Genomic DNA, 17,243 nt, shown 5'->3' on the forward strand with positions numbered 1-17,243 from the left:
AGAGAGGAACCAGGTTACTACAAAGCCATTTAACCAGATGGCTCAGCCAAAGGCCTTGTCAGCTTATGTGGGACCCTCCATAACAAGGGGACCACACCAAGCAGAGAACATCATTTCAAATAATAAGGCAGAGACTTAACATCATGTTGTTAGAAGAAATATACATTTTTCTCGTAGGCTCTATATATCAGGGGTTGGGTAAACATTTTCTGTAAAGAGCCAGACAGTAAATATCTTAGGCTTTGTAGGCTATACAGCCCCTGTTGCAGACTCTCAGCTCTGTAGTGCAAAGGCAGCCACTGTCAATACTTATTCAACTGAGTGTAGCTGTATGCCAATAAAACTTTATAAAAACAGGCCTGTGGGAATGGGTCCATTGGCCACAGTTTGCCAACCCTGGGACTAGATAAAAACAAAAAACTACATCATAGAAGTGAGATGTGTTTGTCTTTAGGCAAAGACAAAGCCCAGACCCAGCCCTGCTAATGGAGAGAACAAACAAAAGTTGAAATGCTCCCAGTTGACCCCCAACCCTCCACCTCCTTCCTACCATGGGACTAATGCTCACCCTCCTGACTCTGCAGATTCAGCAGGGGCCAGAATAGATTGATTGTGTGTTTGCATCCAGCTGAGGCCAGAGGTGGCAGAACTTGCACAACATTCGATGGAGCTGGGACTTCATCCATTCTGAGGAAGAAGGTATGTTCTGAGGAAACAGAAGAGACCCCTGATGCTGAAGATTAAAGAGATCTGTGAAGACAACATTGGAAGAAGGGGAAAGAAGGTCAGAGTTAGAGAATGAGGGAGTATTGAATAGCCACCAGGGAGGACTTACCTGGAGCCCAGGTCCAAATCTTTCTTTGGACTCTTTCTTGAATCCTTTAGAAAAGAAGCTCTTAAGCCTCCCGCAATCCCCTGCTTTATTTCCTAGCACTTTCTGCCTCATTCATTTTCTTCCAAACTGGCCTCCTTGATGTTTCGGGAATATACCTAACACATTCCTACCTCAGGACCTTTGCGCCTCCTTTTTTGACAGACTTTTTAGACAGACAGAAAACTTTTCCACAAATGGTTCACTCACTTTTCATTTGGATGTCTCAAATGACATCTCCTCGAAAGATGCCTTCCTTCACTTTTCTATCTAGAATAGCATCTTCATCAGGCTCTGCTTATTTTAATTTTTCTTCACAGCACCTATCACTACCTAACTCTCTTCACCTATAACATGTGAGCCCCATAAAGGCAGAGATATTGGTTAATTCATTCCAGTTCACTCCCAGCATCTTGAATAGTATATAGGACCCAAGTGGTGCTCAATAAATGTTCTCTGAATGAATGTATCAGTCAGTTAATCAAATCCAACATGTCTATGATGGCTAATTTTATGTGTCAACTTGGCTGGGCTATTGCACCCAGATATTTGGTCAAACATTATTTTTTATGTTTCTGTGAAGGTGTTTTTGGATGAGATTAATATTTAAATTGGGGGTCCCTGAGTGAAGCAGACTGCCCTCTATAATGTGGATGGGCCACGTTCAATCAGTTGAAGGTCTGAATAGAACAAAAGACAAGAGAGCATCTGCAACAATCTGCCTTTCAGCTTCATCTGCAAAATCTGTTAGTCCTGGTTCTAAAGCAGACTGCCTTTGAACTTCAGCTGCACCTCCTTCCTGAAGCTCCAACCCCATAGACAACTCTGTCAGACTTTGCAGACTTGCCAAACTTTCACAACTGGGAGATCCACCTCCTTAAAATAAATCTCTTTCTGTCTGTCCGCTTGGTGCTCTTTCTCTGGAGAACCCTGACTAATACAGACTCCAAGTCAAACTATGCTTTCTTCTTTACTAAAGAATTCCTCTTATTAGCTCTCCACCCACTGGTTTTCACAACATGAGTCAGGGAGCTGAAATTTCCACACATTCTGCAGATGTGCAGGTAATATGGGTCCCGATGACTTCCTTCTCCTGGCCAGCTAAATGGGGACGGAAGAGTGGGGGAGAGGATAATCAACCACAGCTTTTCAAGATTGTAGCTGATTATGTAAAAACACTAGCACGAAAAATCATCTGGAGACTTATCTTCCTTTCTCACAATACCATTGCATTCACATTTACTGAACACGAAAGTAGATCTACAAGCTAATTTGTCTAGATTCTAGCATAGTTTAGAACCCAGAATACCAAACATACAAGTTATGTTTGTATTTTGAAATTTTAGTCCTGTCCATCGGGCCATAAGTATAAAGTCTATGGGGAATGGAGTCTTTTCATAAGATGCTCCAAGACAGTGCTCCCCCACCTAAGCCCTTAAGATTTTTAAAAATTTAAGAAAAGAAATACCCTAACCTGGTACCACTCAGGAATCCTGTCATGAGAAAGTAAGCCTTTCCAGCGTCCCCAAAGGGTTGGGGCTGCCTTCAGATGCTTTCTTTGCTCTGGCTTCCCGCCCTCTCCCGGCTCCCCACTGCGGGGGGTGGGGGGGCGCCCTCCCAGCCAATCAACGTTCAATAGCGCCCTCCAGCCGCGCGTCTTTCAAAGGCCCCTAGAAACCAATGGGCGGTTAAAGGCCGAGCCCAGGCACTCGGGGGCGGAGGATAAAACAGGGAGAGGGTCTGATTGGCTCCTAGAAGGCGCCTCGCTCCACCTCCCAGAAGGATCTACCAATGAGCTGAGCGAAGGGGCGGGCTCGCGCGGGGCGCTCGCTGGGACGCCGGTGCTGCTGGAGAGAGGCGGCCGCAGGTCAGGACGCTGGGCTGCCAGCGATGAAACCGGTGAGTCGGGCGGAGGCTTGGACGAGCGATGCCGCAGGGACGGAAGCGGCCCTGAGGCCAGTTCTCGGGCCTGGGGACAGCCCAGGCCAGGTCGCGGCCTGACTCGCCCTGTAACCGTCCTGGGTCGGGGAGGTGGCGCTTCCCTGGACGGGGGAGAGCGATGACTGAGAAGGAACAGGGTCGGTGGCGGACGTGGGAACGACAGACATTCGCTGTGCACCTGTTGTGCACCGGCTGGGTACTGCCGCCTGCCGAGTCTCCTAAGCCTCGCGACAGCCCTGCCAGAGAGGGCTGAATCCGGTTTTACGGAAGAAACTGAGGCTTGGAGAGCTGAGGGGTCTCGGTCTTATCAGTCTGCCTCATACCCAGCCCCAAAGGATGTCCGGGGATGCCCCGCGCGCCTCTGGTGAGCGGTCCTCACCGCAGACGGGGAAAACTCGAGGAAAGACCTTTGCCAACCCCCGTTGGTGGGCGCGTCATCATCTCCCGGGGCCAACTGGCACTGCGCGCCTTTCTGGGGTTCAGAATCTCTGGACCCGGGGGAGCAGAAACGTCTCTGTTAGGATTTGTTAACCTGGCTGGAAGAGCCTAGTGAAGGAGCCACACTCTGAAAATCTTGAATCGTCAAAACTGCTTTAAAGGGAAAGGAAAAACAGACGCAAGGAGCCGAGGTCCCACCTGACTCGATCACCTGTCACCAGGGTTGACAACCTATGGAACATTAAAGGACCTTCATTTGAGTTGATAATAATAATAACGCAAAGAGATCCGAAGCAACTCACATGCATAGCCTAAATGGCTCTGCAATGTGATCTTGTAGTAACAAGACCGTTATAGAGTATAGATTCAGAGCTAGAAAGCACACTAGCTGGTTACTCTTGCTAATCCCCTTGTTTCCTTGTGGAGGGGCGTCAGCCGTCCTTCACTCCCGGCCTCTCTTCCCGCTTGTTCCCTGAAGGGACAGAGTGAGAGATCTGATCCCCCAGACTAGGAGGAGCTGAACAAAATAGCTGGACCCTTTCTTCCCTTCTCTCTGCAGTGGGTTGTTCATTGCTGCTCCTGACTGGGTAGGTAAGTCCAATTCTGGAGTGAAGAGCTGACAGGCCCACTGGACTTTTAAAGCCACATCCTCCCTTTGACACTCAGTAATAAAACGAACATACTGATCTCCATTTGCCTCTCCACTGTTTTATCTCTCAGTGGTTCCAAGTTGGAAATAAGAAGAAAGGTGTCTTCTTTTTTTTTTTTTTTTTTTGGCCTATTAAACTACTGACTCTTACGTAGAAATTATGCCTACAGGATTGAGTTCCAACTCCTTAGATTGTTACACAAACTCCATCTCAATCTCTCTAGTCCGTAATTCAAACAGTTGAGGGCATGATATTCTACCCGTCCACCGCCCCCCCCCCAATTAACCAAACTACTAGGCCATATTGGGGTTGTTTTTTGAGAGATAGGGGGTAGTTAAAACTACTTATCTGGCTTCATCACCTCTGCTCCAATGTCACAGTTCCTGAAAACAAGTTTTTTCTCCTTTTGCCTTTATTGCCCTAACTTCTTCCTTATCTGCCTAAAAACTTCCTGCTTGTCCTTCAAAACCCAGCTAATTTATCCCCTCTGAAGATTTCTCCACCTCTCTAAGCAGTCACTCAGTTGGTTAAGCATCTGTCTTTGGCTCAGGTCATGATCTCAGGGTCCTGGGATGGTGCCCCACATCAGGCTCTTTGCTCAGCAGGGAATCTGCTTCTCCTCTCCCTCTGCCTGCCGCTCCCCCTGCTTGTGTTTGTGCTCTCTCTTTCCCTCCTCCCCATCAAATGAAAAAAAAAAAATCTTTAAAAATAAAATGCATAGTTTATGCTTCCATTTTAGCACTTATGACTTTCTTTTCTAATCTATGCATACACCTCTCCAACTGTACTGAAACTTTTTATTTTATGGATCTTTGCATCTCCACTTGGCAAATGAAGGTGTTTAAGAAATGTCTGTGAATTAACGAATAGGTCTCCTCACTTTTTAGTTGTAGAAAACGGAGACCCAGAATAAACTGAGGTTGTTTGTCCAAGATTATACAGTAAGTGGCAGAGCCAAAAACAGGATCCTGGTTTTTCCCAGTCCAACTCTCTTTCCACCACAGAACACTGTAATTATTAATAGGATGGTAAACTCAGTAATTTAGTATTTATATCGCTGATCATTCTGATATTCCAAGTTGAACAAATTGCAAATATACATTCAGTGTGTGTTTAAGCAAGGATCAGCTTATACATATGTATTCTTCTTTACAGTTATTTAACATAACTGATTTCTTTTGAAGCCTAGTTCATTGCAAACAAGCGAGTTTGACTCATCAGACGAAGAGCCTATTGAAGATGAACAGACTCCAATTCAGATATCATGGTATGTTCTGATCAATGATCACTTCTGATCAATGATGAGCTAAATTATTTGATTATTTAATTATTTGATTATTTGATCACAGTCCGTGTAGATAATGTGGTCCACATTTTGAAAATATTTAGTGATTCTCTTCTGAGGATTGGTAATTCTGATCTTTAAGGGATCCTCTAACTCCATGATTTATTTACTGTCTATGATAGAAGAAGACTTTTCTTTTGGATGGGGGATGGGCAGAGGAGGAAGTCAATTCTTAATGCATTCAGAAAACCATAGTAGAAACAAGTAAGGACTTGAGACAGGATCCGCATATCTGCAATTTAGTACCCAAACCTACTTATTCTTTTATGACAAAAGAACAATATACCGAACATAGGATGAGATATTTGTTTATCATTTAGTCAAATCCTAGAACTACTTGCCACAATAATGCATCTATTAGCAGACCCTGCCTAAGATAAATGCCATGTTACCATAGATACAATAGCAAAAACAAATGTTTCTATATAGAATCAACTTCCAAATTTTGGCAGTGACTTATTACACCAGAATCTCTACAACAATCAATGCTTTCTCTCATCCCTGTAAATGTAATAATCTCTCTAAGAAAACACCATTTCCAACTATAGGAAGAGAAAAAGAGTGCGTTACCTCCAAAGTTCCTTTTGTTCTGTCATCAAATAGCAATTATCTTTCATTTCCCCTTACACAACCCCCTTTAAAACTCAAAAACTCATCTAATTTTCAAAGTTACATGGTATTTATACAATGCCCCCTGTTTTCCTCTAAATTCATCTTCTGTCTTATAGACCAAGCTAGCCTTTATCTGCTTTGTCCCTGAGTACTGCAAACTGGAAATATGATTTTGAAATTATTTTATTTGAACCAAAATCCATTACAACAAGGAATGACCTGCAATTTTTATCACATGAAATTATATCTGTTTAAGGAAGTCCTACAAAGAAATCTTTAAATAGTAATGGAGAATGAATGCTGAGGATGAAATCATCAGAAGGTCATTTTCTAGACAATTCCCCAAGATTACTAACGCAAATTATCTCAGATAACATACCACAGGGTATCTTAAATATGTTTTATACTATTATATTTGCATACGCGTTTTTGTTTTGTGACTACAGTAAAACTTTAAAACACCCTTATTCCATGCCAAGCATGCATTTCTTGAACTGAGTTTCCACTTACAACTTTTTAAAAACTGAAGTAAACTTAAAGTTTTATTCTTTTCAGGCTACCCCTGTCGCAAGTGAATTGTTCTCAGTTTCTTGGTTTATGTGCTCTTCCAGGTAGGTAACACTACAGTTGGCTTCTATTGATACTTAAGATAATCTGTTAATTAGTTAATACATCATTGTACTGAGCAAGAAGAGAATTTCCTAGATCATCAACCTGGAGAACTCACTTTAGGATGCCCTCATGTGGGCTCTAGCTAAAAGAACAGAAATTACTCTTCAACCCTTCCAGACCCATTCACAGTTCTGCATTTCTGATTACCTATCTTAAAAAAAAACTTCAGCATTGGGGTACAAGGTGAGGCTGAGGGCAATAGGCAGGTATTTGTTACAGAAAGGACACAGAAAAAAGACTCTATGGATTAGGAGCTCCTTCACCTGGGGTCTATGAATCCCTTCAATTATATTCCTAGGAATATAAGAAATTGAAATCCACACTCAAAATGGAATTGAAACATATAAATGATCATAGAGGTATGACCTTGTAAAGTAACTGTGTATGTGTTTAAATATATTTGTTATATGTGACCAAAAACTGACTTTTTCACTTGCCTTATTACTGCTTATAGGTTGTAAATTTAAAAATGTTAGAAGAAATATCCAAAAAGACACAGGTAGGTATAACATTAAACAACCATATTAATTTTTTTTCCTTAATAACACTGAAAATCTCTTTGTCAAAAAGAACAAACGCTAGTCTCTGTTTAGTATACAAAATATATGTTTGTTATTTCATAATTTCAAACTGTAGACTTATTCTGACACACAAAGATATTTGCAAAGGGCACAGAGAACTAACTCCTCATTTACTAAATACAGCATCGCTTTTCACTGATTATTGTAGCTACACATAGAAATTGCATTTGAGTTTAAAATGTGTAAGTTAGAGGGAGGAACGTATGTAAATAGAAAATTGCCATTTCACTGCCCAGATCTTTTAACATATTGTCCTTTACAGACATGATTGTGATGGTAGAAATTAAACCTAAGCCAGAGGTAGTACTGAAATTGTCCATCCTGGGTAGGAAATTTAGAGAGCTAGCATCTGGGTGGGAAAGATGGAACAGGGTCTGATCTTCCCGGGCTCAAGGATGTTCACCCCACAAATATCCTGATAACCCACCCCAATTTGGAATTTACATATTCCATGGAACTAAAAAACTTGTTTTTTCAAAACATTTTATCCTGTTGGCCTGGAATATCTCAAGGCTAATTGTCCTACCAATGTCCCCATAATATACCAAAATAAATATAAATAAACACATGCACGTGCACACATACACACATAATCTCCCTCTCTCTCTCACACGCACACACACACACACATCTTGATTCCGACCGGCATAAATTTTTTAAATCTTAAAGTTTTTTCCTGGCTATTTTGGGATATCAATTTATTAATTTGCTTTCTCTAATTCATTCCTTACCTACCAAAAAAGACTTACAGAGGCTAAAAGATTAGTTGACTTTTGAATTACTTGTAAAGTTTCTCTGATTTAGATATACCTGCCATGGTAGGGAGTTTTTATTTGGAGAACATTTAGTTCATAAGCAAACTATAATGAAAATCACTGGCTCAAGAACCAGTCTTGCACATTTTGGGAAGCCCTATTCATTTAGTATCTTCTATAAATGGGGTTTCCAATATTTTACCAAACCTTTTGTTTTCCATTGAGATCTTAAATGGAATCCAAAGTATAAAAGATGACAGTCTGGTGAGAGAGACCTAGACTCTCCCTGCATCAACCCCTATAGTTCCCTCCTCAGAGTTCTTTCTAGGAAAGTTTGAAAACCACTGTGTAATAGAAATTATCCATTGTGTGCAAGAGTCAGAAAATCACCTACCCTTAAAAATGGTGAAGTATGCAGACTTCAGTTTTAATTCTTTTAGAAGTATGAAAACATAATAGTATTATTATAAAAAATAAAATAAAATAAAGCAGCACTGTCCGGAGTCACAGATAGAAGCCACGTGTGTAACTTTACATTTTCTAGCTGCCATATTAAAAAAGTAAAAACAGATGAAATTAACTTGATATATTTTATTTAGCCTAACAGAGCCTAGTTTCATTTTGATAGTTTTAAACCTAAAATAAATTATTAATGAGATACAGATTTTTTTGTACTTGATCTTTGAGATCAGATATGGATTTTACACTTAGGATACATCTCAATTTGGACTAGCCACGTTTCAAGTACAAATCTGGAGGTTCATGATAAAAGACACTTCGTTAAATTAGACCCTGGATTTAGCAGGGAGAGAGAGGGGGCTGAGATCAGCCAGAATTAGTTATTCATTTTGAACATAAGACTCTAGAGTGAATATTGCCGTGAGAATGTTTTAGTGTATAGAATGACCTATAGTACTATTGCTTTGTTCATATTCATAATAGTGAAATTAGCTAAGTCACCTAGAAATTCTAGCATAGTTAACGTTTTATTTCCTAGAGATCTAGTCCATAAAATGAAATGCATAGTGGCAAGACACCATGCAAATATAAAGGAGAGCATGAGCTCAGGCAGCCTGGGCATGCAGGAGATTTTACATACAGTGCTTAGGGTAAAGCAAAACAGCAGAGGGAGGAAAATAGCAAACATGGATTTTGGGAGAAGAAAATGGGAGAGAAACATACTTTTGTTTTTTCACAAGAGTTTATTTTGAAATAGCAGATGTTTTAAAATTCATTTTTAAAGCCATATGGAAAAAAAGATTTTTTTCAAGAACAGCAATATACTTGACTCATCTTAAAATTCAGTTTAAAACATTTTGAATTATTAAGTCATTATAATACTATAAATATCATATAATTATTATGATAATATAATCACTATATTATAATGCTATTATCCTATTATAATATAATATAATTAGGATTATTATTATATTATAGTATGATTTTATTAAGGTGATTAATTTTAATCACCTTTTGGTCCAGGTTTTCCAATTTCTATTTTGTGCTTAGTGACTTGGTTTTTACCTTTCTTTGAAGACAGATCAATATTGTTTTAGATTATTAATAAGTATTTCAAATTTTTAGATTATCATTTGTTACTTAATTTGGCTTAAGAAATTTAACACCACATCCTCTGTCTTGACTGTATTTAAATTTGTAATATTTGTACATGTGTATCCGTATCTTGGTTTATTGGCAGAAGAACTAAAGAGCTATGGTATACAAGACATATTTGTTTTCTGCACCAGAGGAGAACTGTCAAAATACAGAGTCCCAAACCTTTTGGACCTCTACCATCAGTATGGATTTATCACTCATCATCATCCAATTCCAGATGGAGGGACTCCTGACATAGCCAGCTGCTGTGAAATAATGGAGGAGCTTGCAATCTGCCTTAAAAATAACCGAAAAACCTTAATACAGTACGTTATTCTTTTCTCCATAAATAACATGAGAAATGCCCCAGTCAGAAAGATTTTTCTAGTTATTGCATCCTTATTCACTTATTACCTACCTTACAGTTTGGTAAAAGGATCAAAAGGAAATAAAGCATGACAAGTACTTGTATAATGTCTACTATAGGGCAAGCACTCTGATATTTGCCATTAGTCCTTTTGAAAGGTAAGGACAATAGATGAGTAGATTTGGAAATTTTTAGAACAGATTTACAGGCTTTTTATTCTTTCTTTTTGCCTTAGAGCATTACTTATAATTTTTGGTCCCTCTTCCTTCCAAAAAAGATGGGGCATCATTCTTATGATACCCTTACTCATTCAGTGGTCAGCCTTTCAGTGGGTTAGTTGCTTCTAACCACCAAAAAAAAAAAAAAAAAAAAAAAAAAGTCAGCATGGAGGGCCACCAAGTGGCTCAGGTAGTTAAGAATCTGCCTTCATCTCAGGTCATGATCCCAGGGATGGAGCCCTGCATCAGGCTCCCTGCTCAATGGGGCGTCTGCTTATCCCTGTCCCTCTGACCTTCCCCTCCGCTCGCTTTCTCTCTCTCTCAAATGAATAAATAAAAAATCTTGAGGGGGAAAAAAAGGTCAGTTTTTTAAAAATCAGCAAAGAAATCATAAGCAATGAGCAATCTTAAAAATATGACTGTAAAATTATATTTGATGATATCAATTTGCCACCAGACCAAAAGAGGTACTCTCATTGTTTGCCGATGGCTAATTTAATTTCCATACCAGTGGCACAAGCTGCTGGTATGGAAATTTAAAACAAAATAAAATGAACTAAGAGGGGGGAAAAGGAGGCGAGAGGAGAAAAGTAGCTTGGAGAAAGGAAAAAGGGAGTGCCAATCGGCAGTAGACAATAGCAATACAAAGATTAGAAGTGATGTTGTGGATAATGCAGTAGATGCTCTGCCTGCAGTGAGACACGCAGCAGAGGTTCTGTGATTCTTGTACTTTTTGTATCCTAATAAACTGCTTAATCCTTCCTGGAACAAGATAGAGTATTAAATAGTTTGATACCTCAAAAGCTCTAAAGTCATTGCTCTGAACTAGAAAGTATGCAGACTATACCAAATAACCAGGTAGTCTCATGGCACCAAGGGAAAGGGCAAGCCCAGCCGGCGTCTCCATAGACCTAGAGCTGGGGGGCCCTGTGCCCACAGTTCCCATTACAAAGGTGAACAAAGTAGTGCACGGGGTTTTGGGGACACACACTGTGACTGAAGTGAACTCAAATGTACAGAGAACTGGACACCATCCTACTACAGTTTCCAGCCTTTCTCTAGAGAAAAGCGTAATCTACAATTATAAGCAATTACTAACTGCTTTACTAATTATAAAAGTAAAATTTTAGAATAAAGTTGTCTATTCTAAATTATCTAATAAGTCTAAGTAAAATAGCATTAGATAATTACATGTGGCTTGCAAAAAATATTTTTCAATTTGGGGACACATTTTTCAAATCAGTTCTGAGATTTTTATTTAATTTTAATTTTTTAAGATTTTTTTTATTTATTTGACCGAGAGAGACAGAAAGAGAAGCAATACAAGCAGGGGTAATGGGAGAAGGAGAAGCAGGCTCCCCACTGAGCTAGGAGTCTGATGTGGGGCTTGATCCCGGGACACTGGGACCATGACCTGAGCCGAAGGCAGATGCTTAATGACTGAGCCACCTAGGCACTCCTCTTTTTTTTTTTTTTTAAATACATCCTTGAGAACAGCCTCTACTGAAAAGTTTCTAGAGATCAAACTAGCTCAGATTAGTGAAATTTAATGAATTTTACTTGAGTGGGTTCTAGCACACCAAATGTTGTCTGTTGTTTGAATAGAATACAAACAGGATGGAAAGATGGTTACATAGGTTGAATGCTTCTGGCTCCCATAAAATAAAGCATCTGCACCAGTTATACTGCATTAGGGTCTACCCCTATGATCTCATCTTAACTTAATTACATCTGCAAAGACCCTATTTCTAGGCAAGGTCACTTTCACAGTACCGGGGATTAGGACTTCAACATACCTTTATGGGGCTACAATTCAACCCATAACACCTACAGTGTACCACACATTATGAATACAAAGCAGGCACTGTGAGGTCCACTCCCCGCCCTCAAGGAGCCCATGCTAATGGCACAACCATGTAGGTGCAGTCAGATTCACACAAGGTATACACAAGGTGGCACAAAGGGCAGTGAGAGCTTCCATGGGGCACAAAGGCAATTCAGAAAAGGCCATTTGAGTTAGGTTTTGAAGGATGAGCAGGAATCAGAAAAGGAAAGATAAAGGTATGAGGAAGTATTCACCGTGCAGAGATACACTGAAGTGCCCATCTCTACCTTCCTATGGTAGATCCTCATCTCTGAAATGGGTCTCTATCCGGGACATTTTGTAGAAAGCAAGCTTGTGACTACTCTAGGAGCCAGTATCTGCTTGGTCTGTGGCTCACATCCTCCTCTCCTGGCTTCATCTGCGGTACCCCATGCTCATTCATGGTCCTGAGAAGTTGTCGGCACTACTTTAGGTTCAATAAACCCTCTTAAAAAGTTAGGAATTGTGTAACACATTTTTTAAGCATCTTCAAAAGTAATTGGGATGAATGGTTTTGTTGCTTGGAGGTTTAATCATGATTTTTTTTTTCTGGAAAATCCAGTTCTGCAGAACTGCTGATTTCTTCAACAGGGCTAGACTAGAGCACCTAACATGCATTGACTTTTTACTCTGTGCCAAGCTCTGTTGCAAGCCCTTTACAAATTTAGTTACCTCATTCAGTCCTAACTATGATGCGGGTACTGTGGCTATCACCATTTTTTAGGTGATAGGGCTGAGGCCCAGAGAGGTTAAATCACGTGCTTAGGTTCACGCATGTCATAATGACAGATTCACCATTCAGCCCCAGACAGCAGGGCTCTAGAACCCAGCCTCCAAACCTCTGTTACATGCCACCTCTGTACTCTTTTTAGGTAAAGAAGTCATCATATGGACTTGTTCAATAACCATGGTTTTGTTTAGACAGAGGAAAATAAACTGGCAGTTGGTCAAAACAGACCGATTTCTATTTAGTAACATATTCCACTTCCCGGATGTGGATCCTGGTGTTTAAGAGGTCGATGAAAAGGCCCTGCCTGCATTGACCACTAGAGGTGTTTAGAATACTTCCCAACAAATAAATAAGTACACCCTGCTCCTGGTTAATTTAAAAATTCTTATTGGGGCACCTGGGTGGCTCAGTGGGTTAAACCTCTGCCTTCAGATCAGGTCATGATCTCAGGGTCCTGGGACTGAGTCCCACATCGGGCTCTCTGCTCAGCGGGGAGCCAGCTTCCCACCCACCCGCCTCTCTCTCTGCCTGCCTCTCTGCCTACTTGTGATCTCTGTCAAATAAACAAATAAAATTTTTTTAAAAACTTATTAACCTCTGTGTGCCAGGCGCTGTGCTAGTAGGCACTATTAGAAAGAGAGGGCAGAAAGAGCAGGTCTTCAGTTCTAATTGGTGGGGTAGAAGGAAAACACAATATTCAAAACTGTGCTTCCCTTTCAGCTGTTATGGAGGACTTGGGAGATCTTGTCTTGGTAAGAAATGTGTTTTCATTATTCGGTATTTTTCTTTATCCTCAAAGTAGGCAAAAGTATCAGTTTCTGGGCCATATGCTCACTTTGTATTAAAATGAGACAAAAAATATATATAAATCTGCTAAGACCTTAGGAATTATTTAAGGACCTTAATTTGGTCTTCTCTAGAAAGCTAGAGTGCGAATGGGAAGTATTTTCGACATTGTTTTGAAGGATTCTGCAAAACATAATATACACGTCTTAGCACCTGCATTCTTGTTTTGTTTTGTTTTCCAATGTTTTCTCTATGCAGGTGTTATGATACTGACAGCAAATTCTAAATAATATCCATCATAAGTATGAAAACCAAAGTGAATTACTTCATGCAATTACTGTTCACTTTTTAAAAAAATGTGTTAGGAAGAAAAATAGTTAACAAAGTGGCATACTGGAGTAACAGTTAATCCTTTTAATGTTGGACAGTATCAAAATTAAAAACTTCTATGTTTCTAAGGAAATTATCAAAATAAAAAGAGAATTCACAGAATGGGAAAAAATATTTACAAATCATATATCTGATAAGGGGCTTACCTAGAATATATAAAGAATTCTTACATCTCAATAATAAGAAGACAACCCAATTAAAAAATGGGCAAAGGATCTGAATAGATATTTCTCCGAACAAAATATACAAATGACCATTAAGGACATGAAAAGATTTCTAACATCATGAGTCATCATGGAAATGCAAATCAAAACCACAAAGCGATACCCCTCAATACCCATTAGGATGCCTATTATCCAAATAATGGAAAAAACCCACAGGGATGTGGAGAAATTGGAACTTCCATACACTGGGGGAGAGAATGTGAAATGGTGCAGCTGCTTTGGACAACGGTCTGGCAGTACTTCCTCAAACAGTTAAACATAGAGTCACCATGTGCCCCAGCAAGTCCTGCCCAAAACAAATGGAAGCATGTCTACACACAAACTTGTACGTGAACATTTATAGCAGCATTATTCACAAGAGCCAACAAATGGAGCCGGCCTAAATGCCCATCAACTGACAGTGGATAAACAAAATGTACATCCATACAATGGGATATTACGCATCCATAAAAAGGAATGAAGTAGTGACACGTCACAATAGGTTTGCATCTTGAAAACGTTATCCTAAGAAGCCAGTCACACAAGCACACATATGATTGCATTTATATAAGATATCTAGATTAGACAAACCCATAGAAAGCAGATTAATGGTTGCTTAGGGCAGGGTGACGGGGGCAGGGGGATGATGACAAGAGGGGACAGATCTTTTTTGAGGGGATGAAAAGGTTCTAAAATGTACTGTGGTGATGGCTGCACCCATCTGTGAATACACTAAAATCCACCGAATGGTGCACTTTAAATGAATGAATTTTATGGTATATTAAATAGAGCTCAATAAAGAATGAAGCCAGTTTAAACTTCAACTCAACCACAGTCATTTAAAATCATAATTTAACTGTCAGAAAGATACGCTAGAAGTCTTTTAATCCACTTTGCACAATGATACTCAACTCCATCTTCTGCACGAGCAGAAGTCTAATTAAATATGCAACGCTCTACCTTATCATTAATTATTTAATAATATACTATTTTCCTAATGTGTTCCATTAGTGGCCGCTTGTCTCCTCCTCTACCTGTCTGACACAGTGTCACCAGAGCAAGCCATCGACAGCCTGAGAGACCTGCGAGGGTCTGGAGCAATACAGACGATCAAGGTAAGGAGGCTGTGTGTTCCTGGTTTAGGGACAGTTATAGACACAGTGGAGTCCCATCATCAAGAGGGCAATGAAAACCCAAAGCATTCTGTTAGTCATATATCACCTGCTCAAAACTTACATTTATATATAACCTGAATGTCTGAAGAAGTTCACCATGTTTCTAACAAGCTAATGAAAAATATGACCTTTCTGGTTTACTCTTGCAGGATCTACCACTGTTCAGTTTTTGCCCATTCAGTTTCAGAATGAATCCTCTTATTTGGAAAAATTGGGAAATTTTTAATTTAATATTTATTTAACTTTTCCAAATGAAAGTATTCCTATAAACTTGGTAGTTTCTTGGCCAGAAAGATCTAGTGAACACCCTCTCCTATCACCAAAACAGTTAACAAAGACTAGTGAATGACTAGAATACAAAAAAACCCCACAAAGCTATGCTAATTATCCTTTGCGGTGAATAACTAAAAATGACAACTTCGCATTTACTTTCCCCTTAACACTAAAAATCTCTGCAGTAGCAGTGCCCCAAGGATATTATTTTGTATTAATGTTCCTGAAAGATCCTGCAGATTTCATTTATTTCTAGATTTGTAAAGCCAATTTGCCTTCCTTTCCCAAGTACACGGTCTCAGCATTAGGACTAAATCAGAAGATCAGGCACGAGAGTCCTGGCCTTCAGGGGCTTCCTGGGCTTGAGTCCATCTTCCCAGGGTCAGGGGTCTATGGAAGGGCCATGAATGTGAATTATTACAGTAACTGACAAATTCACCAAGCAGTCTGATTCTCGGGGCTTAACTCAGATCATTCAAAACAATCCATACAGGATCCATTTCACTGTACAGGTTCTGAAAACAGAATTCCCCTTCTTATCTCTTAAAATCCAGGGATCCTTCAAATTCAAGAAGCTTTCAGGTCTCCCTCTGAAACAAAACCAAATGCTCAAACATACCCGACTGTGTGTTTTACATCTTTAATTTTGGAGCGAATCAAGCCCACATTATATGGGTTGTCTGCTGATCACCTCAGCACTCTGTAGCAGATAGGCTTTCCCATTTCTGTGCTGATAAGAGCTAGTAGGAGGCAATTTCAATTTCCCGATAACTATAAAAAATGAGATTATTGGCAGAATAATGTCCTCCAGGAAACTATTAAAACTCCAAATAAATTATTTAAAGTTTTATTTCACTTATCTGTTAAGATTCATGTTTTTAATACTGACTACTATGAACATTGTTCCAAATGGATTGTATCATCACAAGAAGCAGTGATCTAGGGCTTCCATAAATTAAGAAATAGATTTTCTTGAAATATACCATTGTTAATTGCTAGAGAAAGTACCCTCTCCTCCCTACTTATACCCCAGAGGAAAATATATTAGCAAAAAGAATGCCTTCACATATTATTTTTAATTTTAATTTGCTGCTGCCAGTAAAAGGATTGTACAGATTATAAAACATTCATGTGTATTGCATGTTACCTTCTGATTTTTAAACAAGTTTCTTCACACTATATGCTACTTTATTAAAAGGGAAATCTTCTCATAGGGCAAACACTTCCTTATCCAAAAGGATGTAGAACTATACTTAGCAATTATTTTTTGATTCCTGATTCCTACTAGTATTGTGACTACTCTGCTAACTAGATTTCTACAATATATTTCAATGTATCTTTACTTTTTTCAGCAATATAATTATCTTCATGAGTTTCGGGACAAACTAGCTGCACATCTATCATCAAGAGATTCATTATCAAGATCTGTATCTAGATAAAAAAGAATTTCAAATAACATATATATGACCATGTCTGAAATTTAAGAGCTATTTAACATAATTTGTATGGAAATGAAACTTACTAGTGTCACCAACCCGAATGTAAATGTTTATGTGCAGATAATCCTAAAGTTTTTATTGACAAATCCTGATTGTGTCTCTCATCTCTTATAGATCAAAAAATTGCTATACAATTTTCCTTTTTAGAAATGAGCTGGCTTCTCTGAAATATTTTACCTGGAAGTAATGCTGAAACAAGCATATAGAAAAATATTTGACTGCCTACTTTTATTATTTACCACACTTTTACCTCCTTTTACTATATTTAACTACC

The 17,243-nt window shown here is 39.3% G+C and overlaps 1 protein-coding gene across 2 annotated transcripts; it reads left to right on the top strand.

Annotated features, from left to right (window-relative positions):
- The first annotated feature begins 2,686 nt into the window (after nucleotides 1–2,686).
- CDKN3 (cyclin dependent kinase inhibitor 3) lies at nucleotides 2,687–17,061 on the top strand. Of its 2 annotated transcripts, XM_059373237.1 has the most exons (8): nucleotides 2,687–2,770; nucleotides 5,085–5,167; nucleotides 6,413–6,468; nucleotides 6,984–7,028; nucleotides 9,568–9,790; nucleotides 13,364–13,395; nucleotides 15,034–15,137; nucleotides 16,823–17,061. In XM_059373237.1, the coding sequence occupies exons 1-8, from the start codon at nucleotides 2,762–2,764 to the stop codon at nucleotides 16,907–16,909; spliced, it is 639 nt and encodes a 212-aa protein (XP_059229220.1). In that variant the 5' UTR covers nucleotides 2,687–2,761; the 3' UTR covers nucleotides 16,910–17,061. The 2 variants fall into 2 exon arrangements, with proteins under 2 accessions (XP_059229220.1, XP_059229221.1); XM_059373238.1 differs by lacking the exon at nucleotides 6,984–7,028.
- Nucleotides 17,062–17,243: the final 182 nt, after the last annotated feature.

The sequence above is a fragment of the Mustela nigripes genome, chromosome 13, assembly GCF_022355385.1.
Source record: "Mustela nigripes isolate SB6536 chromosome 13, MUSNIG.SB6536, whole genome shotgun sequence".
Taxonomy (NCBI): Eukaryota; Metazoa; Chordata; class Mammalia; order Carnivora; family Mustelidae; genus Mustela; species Mustela nigripes.

Excerpts from the sequence above, each read along its gene's own strand:
- CDKN3 (XM_059373237.1), top strand. Across the intron at positions 6,469-6,983 it reads TGGTTTATGTGCTCTTCCAG|GTTGTAAATTTAAAAATGTT; the intron begins GTAGGTAACACT and ends TACTGCTTATAG. Across the intron at positions 13,396-15,033 it reads ACTTGGGAGATCTTGTCTTG|TGGCCGCTTGTCTCCTCCTC; the intron begins GTAAGAAATGTG and ends GTGTTCCATTAG.